Below are 25,642 nucleotides of genomic sequence, written 5' to 3'. Positions count from 1 at the left end.
AAAGCTAAAATAAAACAGGGGGGAAAAAAAAAAGACTGCACATAACAGAGGCTATCTGTCTGTATAGCTCCTCCCCGCCACTGGCTGTCACTTGCTCTGGTGCCCAACAGTTCACATGCTAGGTGGCTGCAAACCCTGCAGCAGAATCGAGTCTAAGGTCACTATTTCAGAATCTATCTTCAGCTTCACTTCCCCGCCTGAGGCTCTCAATCTGGGATCACAGAGGTAAATCTGACCCGGTTTTAGTAACTTCCATTCAACACAAGTTTAGTTAATATAGATCCCCCCAATATTTTTCGATTGTCTGCTTCTTGCAAATGAATAGTATCCTCACTAGAAGGCTGAGGCTTTCTGCTATGGACTTTGAAGAAGTTCATAAATAGAAATGAAGACAATATAATCCGATTGTAGGAGAGCACGTTAGCCAGCCTTTCCACTGATGGGCTCACCATTACATCCTCCAGTGGTGCATGGCCAGAGGCCCTCACTGTTGTGATGTTTCTTCTAGCATGTTTTCTGTTGAGCCATGACACTGGAGAAACAAGTGCTTTGCCAGACCCATCCGGGTTTCTGACCCTAGTGAGTAGCAATGGCATCATCAAAGGAATCTAGTCTTTCCAGAGGAAACAACTCTTTGCCTAGATGTGATCAGAGAGAAAATGAGATGGTTTCAGCTCTGGCCACAGCTTCTACCTGAAACAGCACCCTGGCTGAAAACATCACCCATCAACAAGCAAATCATTTAATTCCACTAGAGCGGGAAAGTGCCTTGCTTGTTTTTCCTTGAGTTGAGGTAGATGACAGTGTCAAAACTGTTAATTTTCCCTTCAATCAAGGCAGCATACAAGTCCCGGTCCATCAAGGTAGAGGGCAAAGAAAAGACTCCTTTTTCCTCCCTACCTAGAATGGATGAAGGTGCATGCTTCTAGCTCCAGAACTTGTTGTTAGAATGCCCTTGAGTAGGACCTCCCAATGTTGTTTTTATCCCTGTGTCTGATGTAGATCCAACCACATGCTCAGAGGTTTATTTTCTATTTATAAAAATGTCACATCATTTGGATAATGAGCACATTTAATTTCATAAGGAGCTTTAAAAGTTGGCTATTTTGAAACCACCATATAATCCAGATCATTTACAGAAAATCAACATGGCGGCCTCTCCTCCTACACTAAATGGGTCAAGGTTGTTAATATCAACTCTAAAGATACACCCGTATGGGGGTTGGTAGTCATCTTAAAGGCATACAGACAGCACATGCAAATGTTGCTTGATCATTGGTATGCCAATGGAGGAGCCTGAGCGTAAGGCTTCCTACTGACCTCATTGTGCTATGAAGACATGGGCAAAGGCATGGCCAGGATGCATCAGTGGGCCTGCTCCAGAAGACAGACGTCAATGGCACAGAATCCTGGAGCTAGGAGAGACATGCCCACCCTCCCTATTTTACAGATGAAGCAACTGAGTCCAGAGAGACGGAGTTAACTGTTACAGGCCATGTAAGAGTGGGGAAGAATCTGATTAGACCACCAAGTTTCCTCTTTGGAGTGAGAGTACACAGTGGTGGTTATAATTGCACGCTACCTCTTGCCACCCCACATCCAGGAGCCACAATTCCCATTCTTGGTGCATGGAAGAGGAGCTGAGTTTCTCTTACATAGTGGACTCCCGAGTACATTCCTGCAGACTCGGAACTTCTAAGCCAAATTTTGCGGAGGGATCCATTCTCTTTCAAACACATCAGTCCCAACCCTAGGAAGATCCTGCCCACGTCATTGGAGCCAACTGCATTCTCTCTCTTTTAATACCTGCACCTTCACGTTTGATTTTAAAGAGTGTCTATTTCACCTGTCTCATGCTATTTCTTAGCCTCTACTCAGTGCTGGCTTCCATTAATGTGTGTTTCCTATTTCCAGGTTGTAGTAAAGAAGGAGGAAAATATGGCCATCAGAAAATTAGTTAGTGAATTACTATCTTTTGATGTTCCTCCAGGATGAAGGAAAATATTGAAAGACTGATTTTATAAAAAGCATCCTAACTTTACTATGACAGTGACTCTCAAATGTTTTTCTAGCTAAAACATTTGAAAGACATAAAATACTCTCATCAAAAACAGTGGCTCAACATAGCAGAGGTTCTCTGAAAGGGGTAGAATAAACTAATTAAAGCACATAGTGTTGAAAAAAATAACCCTACATATGATTCTCAATCTTCCCTTTTCTCTACTTAAAAATTATTTTTGAGTTGTAAAAACTAAAAATGGTGGCTATTTCATTTTGCTAAAATACACTGCATTTTGCCTCAGTTTCGGTTCTTCCCTTGAGCCAACTGAATGGGCTCCGTGACTCCTGCCAACTGCCTGCAGATCTGGGACATCTTCAAATGATCTTCCTAAAGAAGAACCTCCCAGAATGGTAGGGAACATGGTAGCTGTGCTCCATATCCCTCAGCTTCAACACCATTTTTTTTTCCTGATTCCAGGTAGCAAAGAAATCCCAGGAAAAGACCCTAATCAACCTACTTGGGTTCTATTCTTGTATATAGCTAATCTGGATTAAAGTCCCCAGCCCTAGACAGACCACAATAGCAGAGTTATAGTAGAACATGAAAGTGCGTTATTAGTTGACTTAAAACATTTCCTTTAACTGTCATATCTGGGAAATTAAAGATTTTAAAATAACTACCTTGAAGAGAGTTTTGTAAGACAGAATGCGTCTTTGGGCCACGCCTCTGCCATGAGACACATCAGGAGTCAGATAAATATTGATTTCCTTTCCCTCTTTCTTCCCTCTTTAACTCCTTCATGTGTCTATTCTACATCCCCTAGAACTCCTTCTAGAAGCTCCAGACCTAGTGGCAGTATATATGAATTACCCCTCATGCCTATTTAAACAAAATCCCAACCCACTCCCAAACCACTGACCCCCAACAGAGTATTTTTTCAGATTCTTTCTGCAGAAAACAAAACATTTGTTGGACTCTGATGAGCTCTCCACCAGAGTAACAGTGGGGAACGGGGCATTTGGGTAACCTCACCTCAATGCCTAAGAGTGTAATTCGAGCCCTCCCCATTGGCTGGCTAACTGGCTCACTAACTGAAGCAGCAAAGTGCATCTTATCCCATGTATTATGCTTTCTGCTGACCACAGCAGGCTCATGGAGCACGAAGGCAACGCTTGATGTTGTCTTGGGGCTTTATTTCTGGCTTCAAAACCTTGTTGTGCCAGTTGTGAGAGATACTAAAGCAGGGTGGAGCTGAAAGTGTCAGGGGATCTGTCCATTTGGCAAACTCCCTTGTCGGGAAGTGTATGGTGACCCCAAGCACTGGAACACCCCCATCAGAAGGGGAGAAGCTTCCTTGGGGCTTGGCTTTTATTCTAACAATGGGAACAATGACTGCTTGTCACAAATACCAACAAGGACAGTCTCAGAGTGATGAGAGATTATCTGGGGAGACAGAGAAAGGGAAGGGGAGGGGGAGGGAAGGGCAGGGAGGGAAGGGGAAAGGAATGGGAAGGGGAAAGGAAGGGGAAAGGAAATGAGAAGGGAGGAAAGAGAGAAGGAAGGAAGGGGAGAGGGAGAAAAGAAAGAGAGAGAAAGAAAGGAAGAAAGAGAGAGAAGGGAAGGGAGGGGAATAAAGAGGAAGGAAAGGAAGGAAGGAGGGAATTAAGAGAAGCAGGAAGGGAGGGAGGAAGGAAGAAAGGGAGGGAGAAAGAAAGGAAAGGAGGGAAGAGAGAAGAGAGGGAAAAAAGAGGAGGGCAGGGATACAGGGAGAGAAAAAGAAAGAGGTAGAGAGAAAATAGAAAATGTTAGCAAGTCACCACAGTTCTTGAAGAGAAAAAGCAACACAGTGTATCTGCGAAGTCTGGGAATAATTGTCCTCAGTGCTGTCACAGCCTATGAGTATCATAGCTCCACCTGAACGTCATGTTTGGGCCAGTCAAAGGATATGTTTCTGGGGCAGCATATGAGGAGGATGATGATGATTACCATAACCACACTGCTGCACAGGATGTGACCATTTCAAAGAAGGAATCACTTTTTTTCAAGCACACAAATTTTAACACTAAATTCCACCAAAAACTAAGGCCATAATAGACACTCAGATGATGTGTGCGGACATAAAAAGACTCCTGAGGGAGAGCACGGAGCATTCCATTTGCTCCTTCCAAGTCTCCGAATGTGAACCACACCCCTGCACTGCGCAGATTGGAGGATGGCACATTATGCTTTTGCATAAGTGTAAACAATAGTCCACAGGAATTTGGAGCTTGTTTTGAAATATCTAATTTTCCCATCACAAATGTAGGCATCATTTCATGTTTTGTTTAAACCCCCTTTTTAAGAATCACAAAGATCCTAAGGCATTTTGCATCAGAGACATAAGGCAGGCCCCACACTGGGTTTTTTTTGGTAATCCATAATGTGATACTGAAATAAAAGTGGCAAACAATTTTTAACACTGCGTATGCTCAAAGACCTCTGCCAAGGAGGGGAGAAAATAGTCTTGGCACCAGATGCTAAAGTCCAACAGTTCCTTTGTGATAGGTCAGGGGGAAACAAGTGGCTGGGTCCTCGACCTTGTCAAAACAGCATGAGAGCAGCAGCTGAACCACCCAGGAGGCTGGACATGCATTTCTACGGTGGATTCCCAATTCTGTTTTCTGGGGGAGAGAAATCTGTTCAGCTTCTTCAGCAGTTTGCAAACGATGTACCTGAATACTGGAAGGCAGGGGAGGGTGATAAGGCCAACTGCTTCTACGCAGTAGAAACCAACATCTCTACTCTCAAAGGACGTCAAGGATGAACTCAAAGCTAATTGTCTCTGGCTCTCAGCAGCTTACCATGAGGTCTAGACCACACTGAGTAAGGTCTGGGAGCCTTGGCTGGCATCCAATTGCAGAGCTGGACATCTGTCCCAGAGTGATGCTGCCACATCTACACAGCATCTCAGGATCCCCTGCCACATCTGTAGGCTTGCTACTTCAAGTGACAAAGAGGAATACCACAGGTGTTGTGTTTCCCTCCAAAGGCACAGAGTAGACTATTTAAATGACAAGTAGATGATATTTAACATTTTGAATGACAATATGTTTATGCTAAAAGCATAGTTTAAAAAAATTATGGTAGGCAAAGACCCAAACCCTGCACGAGCAGAGAGAAAACGACCACCTTCCTCCTACATGAAAGAAAACCTATTTAGGTTTTGAAAATGCAGAGCTGGGGTTCTTCCCTGCCAGTGATTTCCAATCTAGCCCGGTGACCTAAACAAGGGCCTTCAAAGATGAACCCAAGATTTCTCCACTGAACTGTCCCCAGCCCAGAGCAATGGGATCTGTCTGGGGAGGAGAAGAGTATAGATAGGAAGGAGGGTATTAGGGAACTCCTTTGGAGTAGTCAGTGGGAAGAAGTCCATCCCCAACAGCTCACAGAGATGATACTGGGGCCGGGCCTCGGGGGAAACATGGGCTCCCCTTTGGATAGCTGTAGGTGGCCACAGCCTTACCTAGAGCCTCCTATAATGCCAGGCTCCTGTCCATCTAGCTACTTCTTTATTACTGATGGGAGGATGGGAGGGGTTCAGGTTTCCTTCATGAAACAACTGATCCTTGATCAGAACCTTAGGGTTCCACATTTAAAAGTTCTCAGGGGCTGGGCACGGTGGCTCATGCCTGGAATCCCAGCACTTTGGGAGGCCGAGGTGGGTGGATCACAAGGTCAGGAGTTCAAGATCAGCCTGACCAAAATGGTGAAATCCCGTCTCTTCTAAAAATACAAAAATTAGCTGGGCGTGGTAGTGCGTGCTTATAATCCCAGTTACTCAGGAGGCTGAGGCAGGAGAATTGCTTGAACTGGGTCATGTGAGGCGGGGAGGTTACAGTGAGCCAAGATTGAGCCACTGAACTCCAGCCTGGGTGACAGAGCGGGACTGTCTCAAAAAAAAAAAAAAGTTCCCAGGAAACTCAATGATCTTCCAGCTCAGAATCTTCATCTTAGAAGGCTTATCCACTGATTAACAGGATCATCTGGGAAACCAGACACACAGCGCTATGTGCTGTAGGACGCTTGCTCCTTTGGGGTATCTGAAATATCAAATATGACCACCATGACTTAGAAATATCTCACAATATCAGGCCATCTGTGGCTCTGAAGGGTGAAATGCATCCTTTTCTACTTTTCTGTGGAAAAAAAATGGCAAATATGTACATTGTCCCAGAGACCAAGAGCCAAATGCCATGAGTCCCTGGGGTAGAACAATAGAACAGGCACTGGAAAATCATTTCTTAGCCTAACTTCCAGATAAAAGCAGTGGGGATCAGAACTGCAGAGTGGGGAAATCCCTATTCTACAAAGAATTATATTTGTATATTGCATGAAAAATAAGGAATGCATGAAATTGCATTTGATAACACAGAGCAGCCACCCCAACTTAGAAATCTAGGCCACATTTCCATTGTTCAATTCCGTAACAGCCCCTTATTTTGCTCACCTATTTCTGTAATAAAGTTACTACTTGAGAAAAATGGTGCACTTAGAGAAAGGTTATCATGCTACCTGCTGTCAATTTTTACTGCCAACTCTGATATTCTTTTCTTTTGGTTTTCTGAACTCAGAAGTTCTTAAGACTTAATTTAGCTGAGAATGCCAGTGGGTAATCTTCAGCCCCTGCCTGCCTCATGTTTGATCGCTGCCACCTTACCTCTTCAGTCATGATTTTCATTTCTTTGTATTTCTCTTCTGTGTTGTGAGATAATTCATCTATCTGATTTTCTCACAGCAATAATTCAGTTCTCAGTAGTGAATGTTTTTTCTTTTTAAAAAACTTTTCAACTCTAGAGTCATTATGTTTTACAGTTCTAAGTCATTTTTGTGCCTCAGTTACAGTCTTTTGAGAATTCCCCTTTCTTTTTTTTTTTGGTTAAAGTGCTGCTTTAGCTTCTCTGCTAGAGCTGCCACTGTTTGAGCCACTGCACTGTGTGTGCAGCAGGGTTCCTACCCTTGGGTTTCTGAGTCCTCTTAAATATAGGCTGTGCCCTTGCAGTTCAGACTTTGGGGAAATTAAACAAGGGGATGGTGGATGACAGACATGAATTTCCTCCTCCTGACCACTGGGACTCCAGTCAGGCCTCTCTGGGTGTGGAAGTACCCAGCCACACCAGCTGGTGGCGATTTATGAAATCAAATGTAAGCAAATCAACCACTGTGTTGGGAAAGAAAAAGTGTACATTCCTGATGGTTTAGAAATCAGGGAGTAAGTGAATAGAGAGATGTAAAAGCCCATCAATTATATGACAGCATCAATTATTTACGGGGAATGACAGCCACAAACCATGAAATTTGTCAACGTTGAATAATAAACTCAGCTGAATAAGAAAAGTATGGCCACTGATGGGAGAATCACACTACATGGATTCCTTTTTGTTTTTTAAAGGAAAATTCTGAGGGAACCTGACCAGTTAAGAGTTTCAGAAAATGCAGCCTTGTCCACCGAACCTAGGCCTTGCCTCAGGCATGGCTGATTGACCCACAAATGGACAGACACGATCGTAATGGGGCCACATGAAAGCAGGTGAAAGAGAATAAAGGACAACAGCAAAACAATGATAATAATGAAGCAAAGACATGGGAGAGACAGAGTTGGAGTGGGAGAGAATGAAAATGAGCTACCTTGGTTCCCACTGGATGTATAGTTTGGGATTCTGTCACTCATGAGACCCCTCTCTAGTCCTGGCCCTTGGATTTCAATACTTTTTTTTTAAATGTGGTTCACTTATACAACACACTCCCCTTTATGTAAGCTAGTTTGACTATATTCTATTTCTTGCAAGCAATCTCAAACTGAGGCCAAACCCAAGTTAAGGTTATGGTGATCTGATCAATTTCACCACGTCTTTCTTTCCTACTTTTCTTGAGTTTTATGCTTCAATAACCAAGTATCTATTTGAAATAGTCATTAGATACCTAAAATCACCTCAGACTTAACTATCCATAACGTGACGACACAATTCTTATTTTCTTTATATTTTCATATAAACATACTCTTATAATAATATTCTTCATCTCTGTAAATGCACCAAAATTTACCCAGCAGCTCAGGCCAAAAATTTAGTTGTCATCCTTGATTCTTCTGTTTTTGTCATATATCACATCTGACTTACCTTTATAATAGACATTACTACAAGGGAATTGATTATCTATCTTTTCAGGTCATGTGATAGAGGATACTTCACATGGGAGAGTATCTGTCAGCCTGAGTCTGTAAGTCAGATCCCTCTTCTGATTCAAGATGTACAAACCTTTGCTGTTTGTGATACCAAGAATTGGGGGTTGTTTGTAACTGCAGCACAAGCTACCCTAACCTAACTGAAAACAGTCCGCTAGTCCTATTGGCCGCATCATCAAAGTGTATCCAAAACTTGATGCTTGTTCCCTCCTTTTGTACCATCACTGTATTCCAGAGCACTCTCCTGCCTGGATTTACTACAGCATCCTCTTAATGCGTCCACCATTTCCTACTCTGGTATCTTATAAATATCAGATATCATTTTCCAAAGGGCAGTCAGGCTTGTTTTTGTTTTGTATTTTGTTTTTTTGAGATGGAGTTTCGCTGTTGTTACCCAGGCTGGAATGCAATGGCGCGATCTCGGCTCACCGCAACCTCCACCTCCTGGGTTCAGGCAATTCTCCTGCCTCAGCCTCCTGAGTAGCTGGGATTACAGACACGTGCCACCATGCCCAGCTAATTTTTTGTATTTTTAGTAGAGACGGGGTTTCACCATGTCGACCAAGATGGTCTCGATCTCTTGACCTCGTGATCCACCCACCTCGGCCTCCCAAAAGTGCTGGGATTACAGGCTTGAGCCACCACGCCTGGCCCAGGCTTGTTTTTTAAAGGTGAATTATATCTGTTATTCTCCTGCCCAAAACTTTTCAACAACCACCCACTAGAATAAAATTCAAAGTCTCTCTATGAACCACAAGACCCTGTAATGTGACCTCTGTTTATTTCTCCAGACTTGTCTCCTGCCATTCTTTCATCTCTCTGCTTCAATCACATTGGGTCTCACCATAGTTAGCAAACAGTAAGCTCATTCTCTCTTCTGGGCTCTTCTCCTGTGGTTACTTCTGTGTGGAATGTTTTACCTCAAGACCTCTGTATGGTTTGGCTTCCTCCTTCCCATTGTACAAATCTGTGTTCCAAGATTAAATCCTCGACTTTACCTATAAACACGTCCTCCAATTGCCCTGCTGTATTCTGTAATGCACTCTTTAAACTTTCCTATTTCTTTATTTTTTATATTTGCTTATTTTATGTTAAGCAAGCATAATTATTTTTCTAGACTACCAATACCACAAAGCAAGGATTTTGTTTTTCAGTGCTCTGTCCCTAGAATATATATATAAAAAATATCTGGTATTAGTGGGATTCAATAAATATTTATCAAATGAGTGAATTAATGAATAAGTAGCTTAAACCATCAGGACATCAAAGCAATACTGCAATGAGGGGAAAACAGTTAGAACCAATACTCTTTTATACACCTTAACCTAATCTGTTGTTTATTTTAACAGAGCAAAAAACAAATCGAAATACTGCTAATCAATTTATTCAGCTTTTATCTATTATCTACCAATTATAACTCATTTATTTAGAAAAACCTGGTATGTTCGAGTTGACTTACTTAAATTGGCATACTGAAACTAGGAGTCTTTTTAAAAAGGGAATCAGCGCAGGATATGTTTCAAGTTGCAAGAGCAATAACTGAGTTTCTCAATCCAAATTATCTGTACTTTCTACAATGGACCCAAGAAATTAGCAGAAAAATAAAAGGATATGAAAGGAAAAGAATGGACTCAAAGACAGGATAGGTGAGTAAATTAAGTAGAAGACACTAGATTAGGAAATTTCTATGGAAAATAACTTTCCAAATAACTTAGCTAGAGAGAATCAATGAGTAAAATTTGTGGACAAGCTGTATGTGTGGCCAATATGTTTATTCTTCATCACCACATCCTCGATGATGTGAGTTTATGTGTATGTCCATCACATGCCAAATTGATGCATGAAAACTTCCTGCAGTGGGGCATATCCTTGGATAGCTACTCTAGTGGAAATGATGGATACGCACTGATACACTTGCTCAGTTATCACTTTTCACTCATGCAACATGATACACTTTTGCAAAGAAGATAATCCAGGTGTGGAACATTTACTATGACCAATCGATATATTGAAGATAACTGGCTTTCAAAGGAACTGAGTGTCTTTTTCTGGCCTCGGTGACATTCCAATGAGGAACATCCAATGAGTTATGAGAAGTGGGTCAGTTTCTTGTCTGTGACTTTCCAAGGTTGAGTGTGTCATTTAATCTTTTAATGGAGAATGTGGATGAGGATAACATATACCTGTCCTAAAGACTCCATAGGTGGTTTTGAAAAGAAAATAACACACGTCAAAGACATGTTTTGTAAGCTGGCTATTTCAGCTGTTTGTTTTTCTTCTGCTTCTTTGAGGTAATTTAAGATATTCTTTAAATTGAAGTTGCCATATGTATACAGTTCAAAGCAAGAGGGAAATAAAGGGTAAGCACCAAAATGGATAGGTTTGGCCCTGTGGTCTTTATTTCTACTTGAGATTAGCAATGTTCATATCTAGTTAAGAAGTGCTGAAATTACAATAATTAGAAAATGGCCCTGCTGTTTCTTAAAACACACAAAAGTACCAAGTGCTGTCTCATTTCAAAATCCTGTCACCTGTTTCCATACCTAATCATTGCCAAATAATTCCTTTCCTACCCAAGGAAAAAAGCTAAATTCATGGTCCATCATAAAATGAAACACATTACAGCCAACGTGTGAATAACTGAGAAAAAAATAAAACCAGGAGAAAAATGCATAAGATTGTGCATTGTCTGAAACCTCCTTGCTCTAACAATATGTAAATCGACACGTCTCTGAAATCTAAAGCTCATGGTCTCTAGTTATTTTGCTGCTTTGTTTACTTAAGTGATTCCCCTGTTCACCACTAAATATATTGCAAAGATCTTATTAAGTAAGCAGAATAGGAGGCATGATGAATACTCTGATGAAGGCATTTAGTTTCATAAGAAATCCTGCTCATAACGATTTTGTGATCAATTATCCAAGCCCACTTCAATCTCACACTCAGAAGTCACTTTAGGGAAGTGATTAGTTAGAAATCCAAAGAACACAGGGTACCAAACAATTACTGTACACCAGGAATCTCAAGTCAATAAAGACGGCTCTAAGGAAAATGGCGTAAGAAAACTCCTTATTCTTAATGAAATCCATCCTGCTCTCTTTTTCACACATATAACACATACTACCCACAGATGTAAAAGATAAGATTATGGCTAAATGAATCTGATCGCTTCACCCATTTTCACCATCAAATAGACCAAGAGAGTTACCGCATATTTAATTACCCATGTAACCCAAGTGAAGAATGGTCAGCTAGCTTTGGCTCAATGACTCGGTTTTAGCTGATATTTATAAAATTTATCTGCTTTTTGGGGGGGGAACTGAGCTCAAATTACATCATCTCGGATGTTCACTGATCGTGTTGTTCCTCCTACCTCGTGGTGATTCTTGGCAAGCCATTCCTTAATGGTGCTGAGGGCAATGACTGCAGCAGGCTCGTTGGGAAAGCCTAGATGAAGAGCAGAAAAAAAAAAAACCAAATGAACAATGAAAGATGACGGCAACAGAGAGGTTAATCATGCTGTGATACTGGAGGTTTCTCATTTAAACAATATTCAATTCAACCAATGAGTACAGGCCTCAGTAAGAGGTACATGGATATGAAGCCTGTGATCCCACACACAGGCATTAAGAGGGCTGGTCCTACACCAGTACAGACTTAAAAAAAAAAAAAAAAAGACAATAAAGAATTTGTCTCTAATCTTATATCAATTAAAAACATATTTACATATACTTAATAGATTACAATGTTCTTTCATATTATTTTCTTATAAGAAGTGCTCAGATTAAAGTTTATTATCCTCAGCTTAAAAAAAAGTACATGTGTCTCAGAGAAAGCATGTACTTAGCCCTGGGTCAATTCTGCCAGTCACAAGGCCAGCGGAACTCCACCAATGAGCCGTACCACAGAAAGCTATCGTCAGAATTCAGAGGGTAGCTCCTGTTTCACTTGGGGCCATCGGAGGTGATGCCTGGAATTCAGACAGCATGAACTAACCAGGTCTTGTTGTATAGGTTTGGTTTTAGAAGAGCAAAAAGAATGACAGACTTATGCGCTGTCCCAGGGAGCAGAAGCATACATGCTCAGAGTCTCCCAAACACATTCAGAATATCAGTTTAGCTGATCTAAATCAAACAGGTTCCTGGACCTGCAGAATCATCAGACATTCTGCCAGTAGTGATGGTATGTGAAGGAATAAACTTATACATTTATATATTTACGGAGCAGGAAGAAGAAGAGATGGGAGGGACTATGCTACTGAAACTACTCTTGTTTGAGCTCATCACTGGCTTTCTAATCCCCAAATCCCAACACCTTTTAATTTCTCTTCAAGTTCTCTGGTGTTAGAGGTGTTTGACTTGTTTTTTATGTTTTATTTGCCTCTCCCAGATTTTTTTTTAAGTTTATTACTTATTGTTTTAAAGTTTACAATTCAGTGGTTTGGACCATGTTTATAAAGTCTTGATTTTATAGACTAATTCCAGAATATTTTTATCACTAATCTAGAATATTTCACTAGTTCCAGAATATTTTTATCATCCCATAATGAAACTCTGTACCCATTAACGGTCACTCCCTGATCTGGCATCCAAAGCCCCTGGTAACCATTAATCTACTTTCTGTCTTTATGAACGTGTGAATTCTCCTCCTGAATTTTTCAACCCTGCCTTCTTCCACATCTTCTTCTTCCTGTTTGGCCAATACTTTCCCGGTTTCTTTCTCTAGTAGCATTCATTAAACGTGTGCCATTCCCAGCAACCGAAACTCAGCCTTCTTTTTTCCTTTCTGCTGTGGCTTGTCTATGAGGATATCTTCTAGACCAGCACCTCCTGGGACATTGTCCATACAGATGCAGAAAGAGAGAGAGATGTTCCAGAAATGGAGGGAAGCAGGACTTAAAAGATCTGGTTTTATTGGAGGACAAATATGAATTCTAGTAGTTCAAACTGATGGTTAGATCTCAACAGGTATTCGGAAAAAAATGAGTGAGAGAACAGGAAAAAGACAGATACTTTCCCCATTTCCAAGAATATGTGTTGCTTTTCTGATTAGGTCTACAGGTTTTGCTAGAGAATACCTTATGAAAGGCGCCAAAACAAATCCGAGCCAAGCTTCATTTTTCTTAGAAACAATAACTGTGATACAGAAAATGTGCCTAAGTTCTTGCACCTTTGTAATGTCTACCAAATTTGGGACTGTGCATTTGTTATGAATTGTTTAATCCTATTCATGTTCTTTAAATGAATGCATCAAAATGTAAAACCCTTAAATTTTCTTTAAAGTTGATTGCCAGTTAATTTATTTAAAAATTATTACTGAACCCCACATGAGTAGCTACGTCATACTTTTAATGAGTGCCTGTCCTCTAAAAGCCCAAAGTCTAGGGGAGGAAACAGACAAGAGGCAAAGGAAATGCAGCATGACTAGTGTATTAGGGGTATGTGGACACAGATGAAGAGAGATGTACAATGGAGAACCAAGGAGACGTTATTCTCAGAAATAAGCTGCAGGTCCCAAGGAATTAATGGGAAAAGTTAGGAAAAAATGAAGGGGAGAAGAAAGCAGGAAGATTGTACAAGTGGGCTGCAAAGAAGGAGGAGGAGGCCAGGATGGGCATTTGCTGTTAGGGGATTAACCATAGGAGGCCTTATCAGTCCACCTCTGCCCTGAATTTAACACCTACATTCATATGCCTGGATACCTCTCCTTGATATGCTTCAGCACCAGAAATGCAATACATGTTCCTACCTAGAACAACGTCACCCTGGCTTTCTGGTTTCTGTCTATGGCTTTACCTCTCTCTCCTAGTTACCACCATATTTGACTGCCTTCCCTGCTGGTAACTGAGTCCTAAAGGCATTGTTCCTCTGAACTACTGTCCGCCTTCCCTTCCTTTCCTCCCTTCCTCATTGATTTCATTCAAGATTTGATCGGCCCTCACCCAGACAACTGCAGCTGATAACTGTGCTCCTTTGATCCCCTATCCCTTCTTCAGTCTACCCTGGGAGCCACTTTCAAGTGATTCTTCCTACAGCACAGTTAACATTACACCTCAACCTTCCACAAGACAGAGGCAGCCTCTGTTGACTCTCCAACACAGAATAAACATGGGCACCTTAGCTTAGTGTTACACATTCCAGTGACCCCAGGGAGCCTTTCTACATTGATGTTTCAGTTTTCTCTTATTTATTCTCAACTTATAAAATTCTTCTCCAAATTTTAAGTATGTTTAATAAGTACTTAAATCATACAATTATAGGGCTATATAAAATTAATAAACACTGCAATCACGCTCAGTTGCAATGACCATCAGCATTAACAGTCACCTTTAGAAGACATAATTCCCCACAGAGAAATTATACAAGTTGTCATAGAACCATGGCAACTATGGTCAGTTCTCAATTATTTGTGACCTCCTGATCACTCTCTCATATTCATCAAAGCATCTGGCGCTGTGTCATGGTTTTTGTCTTAACCTCAAGGATTGCTATAACCCCGGGTGATTTCAACATCCAAGAGAGTACCCACCCCATACCCAGCCAGACCATTGACCCACTCATCTTCCACAACCGCCTCCTCCATGGATCGTGCTCTGGACCTTGATGCAACATTCCAAATTCAAAGTTACTAATTTAAGGAGGGCTCTCTCAAAATCCATTTTCTCGTTAGTTTGTTTGCTCAGCTACATTCTAAGGAATACTCTTTTGCCAGCATTTGAAGGCAACTCTGGCTTCAAGCCACTCCCCACAAGTCAATGGCAACATTTTTCGCCTCAAGGAGATGGCTCCTCCCGGTCTCTCTAGCCCCATCTTATGTTGCATTGCTCTTTGTTTTCTCCACTCCAATGACACAGCCATCTTTCTGGTCTTTGAATCATAGGTCATCATAAGGCCTTGCTCGTGCTCTTTCCTCTTTCTGAAAAGACATTTCCCCTCCTCTTTTCCTAGTGTATTTCTGTTTTATCCGTCCTCAGCTCAGTGACCACTTCTTCAGGAAGGGCTTCTCTGACATTGATGACTCCCTGTGTCATGTTTTCAAAACACCACGTACCTTTACTTCACAGACCCATCACCGTTGCAATTCTATATTTATTTATGCAAATATATGATTAATAACCTTAATAGAGTGAAAGCCCTGAGAGGCAGATAACGTATCTGTCTTTGCTTATCACTGGATACCTAAAACATTGCTAGCACATAGAGAATGATCAGTAACTAAGTGCTGAATGACTGACTGGATTACAGACTTGTGGATCTTTGCGCATATTGACAACAGGAAAAGGCTCACTCCTGGGAGCACAAGGGTGTTTAGCCCTAGAGTATGGGGAGGAGGGAGGGATGCTGAGAAGGTACTCAACAGATTGTTATATTCAGAATATCCCTTTTCATCCCTGGGGAAAAATATTGAAATGATTTATGAGAACATCTAGTTCCTGATAGGAAGATGTTTTGTGATTAATTAAAAGGGGAGAAAAATATCAAGATGAATATTTCTGAAAATATGCCTGCTTTCGGTGGACGTGGATATACAAGATAAAACACGACGTTCAGGGTAAACAGCAACAGGACAATTCTTTCTCCACTTAACTGCAAGACCTACAGGTTACAAATAAGACCAGTGAATAGACAAAGGCAGATTTTAGCCTAGGGATGGGCTGCCAAGAGAGCAAGGCTTTCCTCAAAACATCACCACATATTCTGGTCACCAGGAAACTTTTCCCCAAAGCAGAATGGCCACCCAGAGGGGAGGCTACAGACAAGCTTCAGATGAATCACTGAATTAGACGACATGGGAAATTTCTTCCAAGTATGAGGGTCAATGAGGCTGAACAAGCCATGAATAATTTAGGGCCAGGCATGCGGGGAATTGCATACGTGTGTGTTTGCAGGTGCGCACAGATTCTGTGCTTCTACTGGCATCTAAAGCTTAGCTTTCTACTCATTAGCATGGCTTCATAAAATTAACTTTTATTGTAAATGTGTAAGTTGACTTACACAATTTATAAATGATGTTTTTCTTATTTACTTTTGTATAGAAAGTGCTTGCAATTTTTACACACACACACACACACACACACATGCACAGACACCCCATTTGCAGCTCAAGGTAGAAGATACTTCTAATACCCCAGAAAGCTGCCTTGTCCTGAGTCAATGCCCAGCCCTCAAAATAACCACTATTCTGGCTTCTATGATTGAAGGTTAGTTTTCTGTTTTTATACTTCACATATACAGAATTACATAATGTGTGTTCTTTTCCATCTATGGCTTTGTTCAAAATTATGCCTGTCTGATTTATTCATGGTGTTACATATAACAGTAGCTCATTTTACTGGAGTGCTGCATTCCATTGTATGGATATTCCACAATCTGTTTATCCAGTCTGGTGTTGATGAATAACTGGACTGTTCTCAGTCTGAGACTATTATGAATACAGCGCCATGAACATTATCGTACATGTCTTGGTGGACATAAGCATGTATTTCTGTTGAGTATATATCCAAGAGGAAGGGCTGCTGGATGGCATGTTATGCTTGACTCTGGTGGATTCTGCTAGAATCTACCAGATTTCCAAAGCAGCTGTGCCAATAACACTCCCACCAGAAGTATATGAAAGTTTAAAATAATGTCTTTTAATAATCTCTACTGATCTATTTATTTAGCATGTTGAGACGTACTTTCTAATTATACTCTCTTGACCACATTTCAAGCTATTAAAGATAGCTTTAAGCCATTCAATACTTTTTATAACCAGAAGCCCAGACAAGTTTTATGATTTGCCTGTCTTCTCACTGCAAAGCAGTGATGTTCTTAAGCCAAGAAAGGACAAACTCTGTCAACAGAACATCAAAACAATTTAAATATAGAGACAGAACTGAAGCAGCAAATTGAAATTACAGTAGTTTTCATCCATAGCACATCAAATCACTCATTAGGTGGACATTTTCCTTCTACTTGGTTATTAAGCCAATATTTCGTTTCATCAAATATCACTACAGAAAGATACAGCAATAAAGACCCACTGAAGATTCTACCCCACCTCTAAGCTGTATGTTTGTTGGTATTGTCGAAAACCCAGAATGGTTCCAATACAGCTACAGTGAATCTGAATTTCACTTTGCTATGGACAATTTTTCCCTCTATTTATTTTTTATTTTTTACTGTTATTGATAATTCCCTATTATCTTTAACTTTATCCAAAGGCTGCCATGTAGAGACTAATTTTGTTCACCTGATATAAAATTCAAATATGTTTATCAGAATTCTAGCATATTCCACTAAAATAAAGATAGACATGACTTACTCTGCCAGTAAAACTGTCCTTTTTGGAGTCAGAAGCAACAGATTAGCTTTTGTTTTAAACTTTAAAATGAAAGCCTATTTGGAGCTATAGATTACCATATCATAGAAAGGCATATGGTGATACTTTAAATCAATCATTTTGAAGAGGTCCTTACTAGCAAAAAAATAAAATAAAATTGAACAGGATTTTGGTATAATAATAATTTGGTATAATGACGCCAGGCTTTAAAGCCTTAACCCCATGCACCATTTAGAGTCTGCCCAGGGCTTCCCTCAACATCCCTTCTAGACCTCTCGGCTTTAACTGCCTTTCTAGCAGTTTGTAAGAAGACAGCGCCCTAGAGACCAATGTCCAGGCAAAACTCACAAATCTAAAAACTATTCTTTAGGCACTCAGTCATTTTATCTTCAGCTGAACAATGCCTTTTGTGGTGGTTTTAACCTCAGAGAGTTTTCATCCATACCCTCACCCCACCTAGCCAAGCACGGGACCCAAAGCTGTGATAAAACACTAGCGATTTTATGAAATCATAAATCCCTGGTAGACTGCATATTATTTAGAAAGTAGTTGCTATACTAGCCAGCCTTCCAAGTGACTAAAAGCACCAAATTGGTACCGTATTACTATAAATATGCAGAAGTTAGGAGCAGTAGTTTGAAAACCTCAAACTCCCTTGAACTCTGTACATGAAATTCACATCTACTTCTGAGCTCTCTATCCTTGCCAAGTCTTTAATGAGGAAAGCATGGCGCCGTGTTATTTTTATTCACATGCACACCCTCAAAATAGAAATATTATGAAGTTATCAAATGTGAGACTTTCAGCATTGATAGAAACTTATGAGTGTCCTAAGTGAGAAGGATGTATCACTGGGCTGATCAATATGTTGACATCAGTTGAACAGGGATTGTCAACATTGACTATCAATGCAAAATTATACTTCGCTCGATAATTTCAGAGAATATAACCATAATATTTTTCCATCTTAGCACATCTTAGCAACAAGTTCTGTTGTGGGATCACAGGGAATGAAAACAGTATACGTTTCGAGCTCGGGTGAAAAGAAATACAAATGTGAGATGATGAGTTGTGTGTTGTTATTTTAATTTCTCCTGAACATACACATGCACACCCTACCATGCATGGGGAGGAGACTGGAGGGTGTAGATGGAGGGTGTGGTGGGAAGTACTGGGCAATACATTTATTTCATTTTTTAAAATCTCAACACAGCTTTCATCAACGTCTTACCCCAGGCCTCCTCCCAACCCATAAAAGCAATTCTGATAGCACGATGAAATCAAATTACTTGAGAGAAATGAGCTGAAGGAACCTCACCGTTAAGCAATTGCTAGACCAGCCACTCAGGCCATTCTGGCTAAAGGCTGAGTTTCACAAAAGATAAAACAGGTGAAGTCATAAGAGTGACAGTGGCCCCTGTTAATGCAGTGAGCATGGCACAGAATGCTAAAAAGGTGTCACTGGCTTCACCCAGGAGCCCAAAGGGGCACCTCGTAGACAAGGGTGAGGTGTCCGCAGCCTGCCGCTAAGGGAGTGGAATCGCAGCTGCTTTGTGATCTGGCTTTGCTACATGAGTGTATACACATAACACGGCATATTCAGAAGTTGCGTATTCACCAGATGCTGACTATGTACTGCATGTATCTTCTTGGCGTATGCCATTTCCTTGCAAGCTGCTTTGAGTTAAACCTGCCAGCCCCTTTTACCTGAGGGCTCCTTCTGGTGGCCAGAGATTCCTTTGCCGCATGTAGGGCAAATCTAAAGGGCCAGGAAACAAGGCCCTCCCCACAAAAAAATATCCTTCAACCAATGATTAATGAGAGTTGCTGGGTAAACACTACAGCCCCCTCACCCCTCAGGGGATAATGCTGAGGTGTGCGATTCACAGTTTCCCAGAGCTGCTCAGCGAGATCACACCCCGCTTGCCCACAGTGGCAAATGCCTTGATAATGCATTCCTCATTGGCTTCCTTTCTTTGTCCCTCTTTCCAAAAATCACCTCCCAAATTGATGACTTACACCCAAATCCCTGGTTTTTTTTTGTTGTTGTTTGTTTTTTGAGACAGAGTTTGCTCTGTTGCCAGGCGCCAGGATGAAGTGCAGTGGCATAATCTCAGCTCACTGCAACCTCCACCTCCCGGGTTCAAGCAATTCTTCTGCCTCAGCCTCCCAAGTAGCTGGGACTACAGGCATATGCCACCACACCCAGCTAATTTTTGTATTTTTAGTAGAGACGGGGTTTCACCATGTTGGCCAGGATGGTCTCGATCTCTTGACCTGGTGATCTGCCTGCCTCGGCCTCCCAAAGTTCTGGGATTACAGGCTTGAGACACCGCGCCCGGCATCCCTGCTTTTCAATCTGCTTTTTGGGGGTAGTTGAACCATGACAGCAACCAAGATGTACTGAGGACTCTGAGACAATGAAGTGTCATGTCTGATCCTGCGATCACCCTCTCTCCACTGTATTCTAGTTGTAATCTCTAGCACATGCACAGTAGCGAAATGCTCTATAAAATAGCTAATTAAGTGAGGAGAAGGAGTTGGGGAGCTCACTGGCTGTCAGCATCAAAGCACCGTATTTCATTTTGGGGAGTATGGAGGTCATCTAGTCCACACATTGGCATGTAAACCTGGCCCACTAGTCAATACAGCACTCTTACACTACTAATAAACCACGGCTACTGCTACTGCTGTTAGCATTTACTGAGCAATTATTATGTGCAAGTTACTCTACTTAGTAGCATTTATATGTATTATCTCATTCAATCTTCATAAAAATACATTTATATGTATTATTTAATCTTCATAAGAATACAATGGAAAGTAGAAAGAAAAGAAATACGAGTTGCTTGTACATGGACAGCAACTTTATTGTATTGAGGAAAAGGGGCAAAGATAATTAATCTGAATTTATATTGAAAACACTCAAGGCCAGGTGCAGTGTTTCATGCCCTAGATCTTTGCATTTGGGGAGGCTTTGGCAGGAGGATCAATTGAGCCAAGGAGTTCTAGACCAGCCTGGGCAACACAGAGAGATCCCATTGCTATAAACATATTTTAAAAATACAAAAAATCAGCCATGCCCATGCCTGTAGCCCAAGCTACTAAGGAGGCTGAGATGGGAGGACTGCTTGAGACTAGGAGTTGGAGGCTGCACTTCAGCCCAGATAACCGAGTGAAATCCTGTTGACAGAAAGAAGAAGAAAAAGAAAGAAGGGAGGAAGAAAGGAAAAGAGGGGAAAAAAAGAAAAAAGAAAAGGAAAGAAAGGAAGGAAGGAAAAAAAAGAGAGAGGGAGGGAGGAAGAAAGAAAGGGAAGGAAATGAAGGAAGAAGGAAAGAAGAAAGGAAGGAAGGGAGGGAGGGAAAGGAAGGAAGAAGGAAGGAAATGCCAAGAGGTGTGCAAAGTGTAGTGTGACTTTGTCATGAAAGTTTTAGGAGACTCAATATAACCCAGTAAGTCAGTTTTGTCTTGTATCTGCTTGAAGAGAAAGTAATGATATGCTATGGTGGGCACCTCTGGCTTCCACATAAAATAAATCAAACCTTGAAAACTTCCTCCAAAATGTATATAATCTTTCCCATTTTACAGAAGAGGAAACGTGGCTCCTGGAGGACTCAAGCAAGGGACAGCACCAGGACACCAGCCCACACCCCGTCCACACCCTCACCTGGAGCTTGCAACCTGGCGTGCCGTCGGTCCTCAGAATGGATGAAACATACCAGAAAGGCTCTATGCCAGAGACTCTAGCCTGGATGTTACGTGGTTTCCAACCCCAAAGAAAGGAAACCAGAAACTCCTATGGGCAGAGAGCTGTTACAGAGCACCAAACATGTGACCTCTTGCATAAGCCACGTCCAGAGGACCCATGGGATCAGATGTGCTATCTGCTTTCTCAGTAACAGCACCCATTCTACCATTTAACATCTTCATTGCAGAGTGTGGGTGGGACTCAAAGAGTCTCTTGAGAATGCAGAAAATCGGGCAGTTCTGATCATCCAATTACCTTGAACATTTAGGTACCATCATTCTGGACATGATAGGAGCATGTGAATTTGTGGCCCGCTGGCTCACTATAGAACCTCGGTGACATCGCGTCCTTCCCCATGGTCCTGTCTTACCCCTTTCTTTATTTTATTCAGCTTAGCACTGATGTCCCTGGCAGGGCCTCTAGAATTAGTTATAACATAAAAAGGGAGAAGGGGAGTTTTGTATTTCTTCTCATCTTAATCTCTTCACATCCATTCTTTCATTTCACTTGACATTATGTGTGCCAAAGCAAATGATAGTCCAAAAATTCCACTATATTCCGCCTTGGTCTTGAGATGCTTTTTCTTTCATTCATTTTTTTAAAAAAAGTGTGAAACAAAGTTTTCCTTTCAAGTTGTGTTTCTTCTGCTCTGCAAAACAGATATCACTCAGCTGCATTTTTATAGGACACAAGGTTACAATCTATGCAAGCTTCATCAGCTCCTCAAACTTACGAGCTCCAGTGTCTATTTCTGAGGGTATTTTTAAAATCACCTTTTGCCTACGGAATTATAATAATGACTGGAGAAATGGCTCGTGAAATAAATTCTATTCTATGCAAGCTGTTCTGCTACCCCTGGGTAAGTCTTCTGAGAAAGGAGATGAAAGATCTCATAGAATCACCTGGAATAGGGTTTTTAGAAATTCTTTCTTAAAAGAACATTTTTCCTACGGGGGTAATCAAAGGAGTTCATTGAGGACATCACATTTGAATAAAAAGGCTTATATGGGGATGTACTGAGAGATTAAAATGCAGTTTCTGCTTATTGAATGGGTGGCATTCAACGGTACACAGTCCTGGTAGCCACTGATCTTTCCAAACATGAAGCATACCACGTCCCGTCCACGCGAGGAGCCCCCCCAGTGGCTTCCTCTGCACTTATGACCAAAATCCTCACCTTGGACTGCAGGGCTCTTTTGCTGCTTTGATCACTATCTGAAATGATGTCTGTTTTGTTTTCGTGGTTACTGCGTGTCTACCCTGCTGGAATTTAAGCTCCATGAGACAGAGCTCTGTCTATCTTGTTCTCCTTTCTGCCGTCCGGCCCAAAGCAAAAAAGGATCAACATGGTGTCATGACACATTTACGAACACAAGAACTACCTGGCTGCTCCTGTGTCCTAGGAGGCTGCCTAGCATCCTGCAGTGATTCTGTACCACCTGAGGCCCATGAGGAATCTGTGGAATTCTGTAGAGCTCTCTGTCCATAGGAGCTTCCAATCTGATTGCTTTTCTTTGGGGTTTGAAACCATGTAACATCCAGACTGGAGTCTGATGGAGAGGCTTTCTGGTATGTTCCAACCATTCTGAGGGCCAACGGCATGCCAGGTTCCAGGTTCCAGGCTAGGGGGTGGACAGGGTGTGGGCTGGTGTCCTGGCACGTGACCTTGATCAACTTAAATATGTGACCTAGGAGAATGAGAGCTAGGTCCCCTTGCCTTTAGGTTTTGACAGAGGCCTCTGACCTAGCACCCCTAGACTAGGACAGAGCACAGGATCTCTTTCAGGGACATAGCACCAGGCAGGATCTCATGACTTTGTTACTGACTCTCAGGACGAACACCACTTCTGTCCCAAAGAGCTTCTGTGCTCTCATGGGCACAGAGAGGTGCATGATTCTCCAGAAGGAGGCATGCTGAACATGTCACCACTGCCTCAGCAGCACTCACCCTTATTATCCTAGTGTAGAAGAAAGAAAGATAGCCCTCAAATCCCCTGACGATTGGCTTCTGTTCTTCAGTGATAATCAAGCTCCCTGAAGGCCTGAGTTCATAAACTGCCCTCAAAATTCCAGGAATTCTGTAAAACTTCTGTGCCCAGCTCCACTAAGGTGAACATTTGGCATGGAGAATCTTTCCTTTTCATATTTGAACCTTAAGGCAGACTTTGGCTGTGATACACTATTCTGAAGTCTGTCTGACTTCATATACTGGTGGCACGTGGAATTTGCCTAAATAGGAGTGGTTCAGTGGAAGACTCCTATTCTATGGTTTGGTTAGAATATACAACAGCAGCCACACCTTTGCTGACTGAGACAGTGATCAAAGCAATTTTAAGGACTAAGATTATGATTTAAAATAATACATTATTTGATATGATTTTGTGATTCAAAGTATATTATATGATATAATTAAAATCTGCTGAGGGACATCATCCTAAAACTCATTTTCAAAGACATTCCAAAAGATATCAAGTGAGGCATTCCTAAAATTCCAGTGTTAAGTCAGAGGACATAGCTTCAAGTTTGACATAAGCGGTAACACCAGCAGACTGTTGTGATGCCTTCTTTAGTTCACTTTCTGAGTGTGCTGGATTAGATAAGTGTTCCCAATTCTTCGCTCATCTTTGCCATCTGAATTGCAGAGGCTGCCACCCTGGTGGGGAGCATATTTTCCTGCCCCACAGATGTTGAGTTTGGCCATATGACTTGCTTAACTCAGTGGTAAATGAGCAGATGTGAGGTTTTACAAAGTGTTTGCTGGTATGGAAAGAGAATGTCTCAGACAGCCACTGCCCTTTCAGACAGGTACCCGAAATGAAAAGATGGAAAAGACCTGAGCCCAACAGAAGCCGAGAGTCCAGCTTGGTTAGGCCAAGCCCAGCCTTGATCAGGTAAACCACAGCCAACCCACAATCTCGCAGTCTTGTAAACAATACAATATATATACTATTTGCTGTCAACTACTTGGCTTTAGAGGTTGTTTGTAATACAGAAAATATGACTGATACATTGAGTGAGAACTAATGATGCTGGTGAACATACAGTGTTTCAGAAATCCCTCTGAGGATGTACAAAACTTGAAGATGGTTCTCATTCCTATCTAGGTCTTTGCCACCTTTGGAATCTGGCTTCAATTACTGACTATCTGTCGAAGGTAAAAATATTCTCTACATAATAAATTCTGCTTACCAATTTGATGAATTCAAAGAGAGCCGAGAATTGGTTTGACAGAAACTCTGGCTTTAGAGTCAGACCTACCAGGCATTGAACTCCTTCCCTGGAAAGTACAATCTGAGTGAGCACAACAGGTCTCTATTCATCAATGTCTTCACCGGTAACATATAAGAGGGGATAAGTCTACTCTCTTGTTGTGAAGATTAAATTGCACAAGTCACATGCATTTTGCTCCCCTCCAGGTCTTCTTGTAAGCCCTCTTTCCCTAAGTGTATCTTATTTGCTGAGTACAGTAAGAAAGCTGAAAGATGTAAGAAGGCCTAAAGGTACAGGAATGCAACTGTGCACAGGAGGCCTGGAAACCTAGGTGAGCGCTCCATGCTCTTCAATGTGCCACAGAGTAACGACCGGAAGTACAGGTGGGTTCAGTTTTCAAGATCAAGTGTGGTTTCATTATCCCCTCTCTGCCCCTGGAACTTGACATTACCTACATTTTTTTTTTTTTTTGCAGAATCTCTTCCTAATGCTAGAAAATACAATATTTGGTAAGAGGAACGGAGAGTAACAAAACTGCCTCGTTTAAAGCTAAACCTCTGACGAAATTATATCATACATGTCATTGTCTATAATATCAACCCCCAAAGAAACTTGTTAAACTCCCCAATTGCTATACAGTGGATTTCACCACATCCTAATAATATGGATACGTTTCTTTAAATCATCTAAAATGAATTTGGAATGACCTGAGTAATCGACTGTGATTCATGCAATAATTGCATACAAGATCTTTTACTGTTCTATGTAAAACATCCCCTTGGTTGGTTTCGGATTTCTAAGTTTTCCCAAACATAAGTTACTGCTCCTGAAAATGCCTAGAGAGATGTAATTGGAAGTGATGCATGTACCATTTCCCTCAAACAGACAGAACCTGGCTCATTCCTCTTAACCACAGGAAGGCACTTGGGGTATAGTGAATGTTTGACGAATGATAGGAGAATGAAGAGACCAAATAAGCCACAGAATTTTAAAGGAGGAAAACTGCATTTTAAAATGCAAATTTCCCACAGCAAGCCTCATTGTTTGTCTTAATAACAAATGATGGTATTTCACAAACTATGAGCTCTGGACTAAGTTTGTGGTAGAATAATGAAACCCCAGAAAGGCCTATTTCTCATC

General features: G+C 41.4%; 1 protein-coding gene across 9 annotated transcripts in view; it reads right to left on the bottom strand.

Annotated features, from left to right (window-relative positions):
- The window catches only part of MACROD2 (mono-ADP ribosylhydrolase 2), a 2,068,485-nt gene that overhangs the window by 541,225 nt on the left and 1,501,618 nt on the right, over positions 1-25,642 (bottom strand). For 6 of the 9 annotated variants that reach the window (XM_078371386.1, XM_078371387.1, XM_078371388.1 and 3 more), the window contains one exon: positions 11,557-11,669. In XM_078371386.1, coding sequence (XP_078227512.1) covers positions 11,557-11,669 — 113 coding nt within the window. The remainder of the gene's footprint in view (positions 1-11,556; positions 11,670-25,642) is intronic. The other 3 variants (XM_008995775.5, XM_035302860.3, XM_078371393.1) reach the window with 1 other exon arrangement.

Source organism: Callithrix jacchus, chromosome 5, assembly GCF_049354715.1.
Source record: "Callithrix jacchus isolate 240 chromosome 5, calJac240_pri, whole genome shotgun sequence".
NCBI classification, from domain to species: Eukaryota; Metazoa; Chordata; class Mammalia; order Primates; family Cebidae; genus Callithrix; species Callithrix jacchus.
Note: the sequence above shows the minus strand (reverse complement) of the source record. Positions and strands in the feature narration are given on the sequence as shown.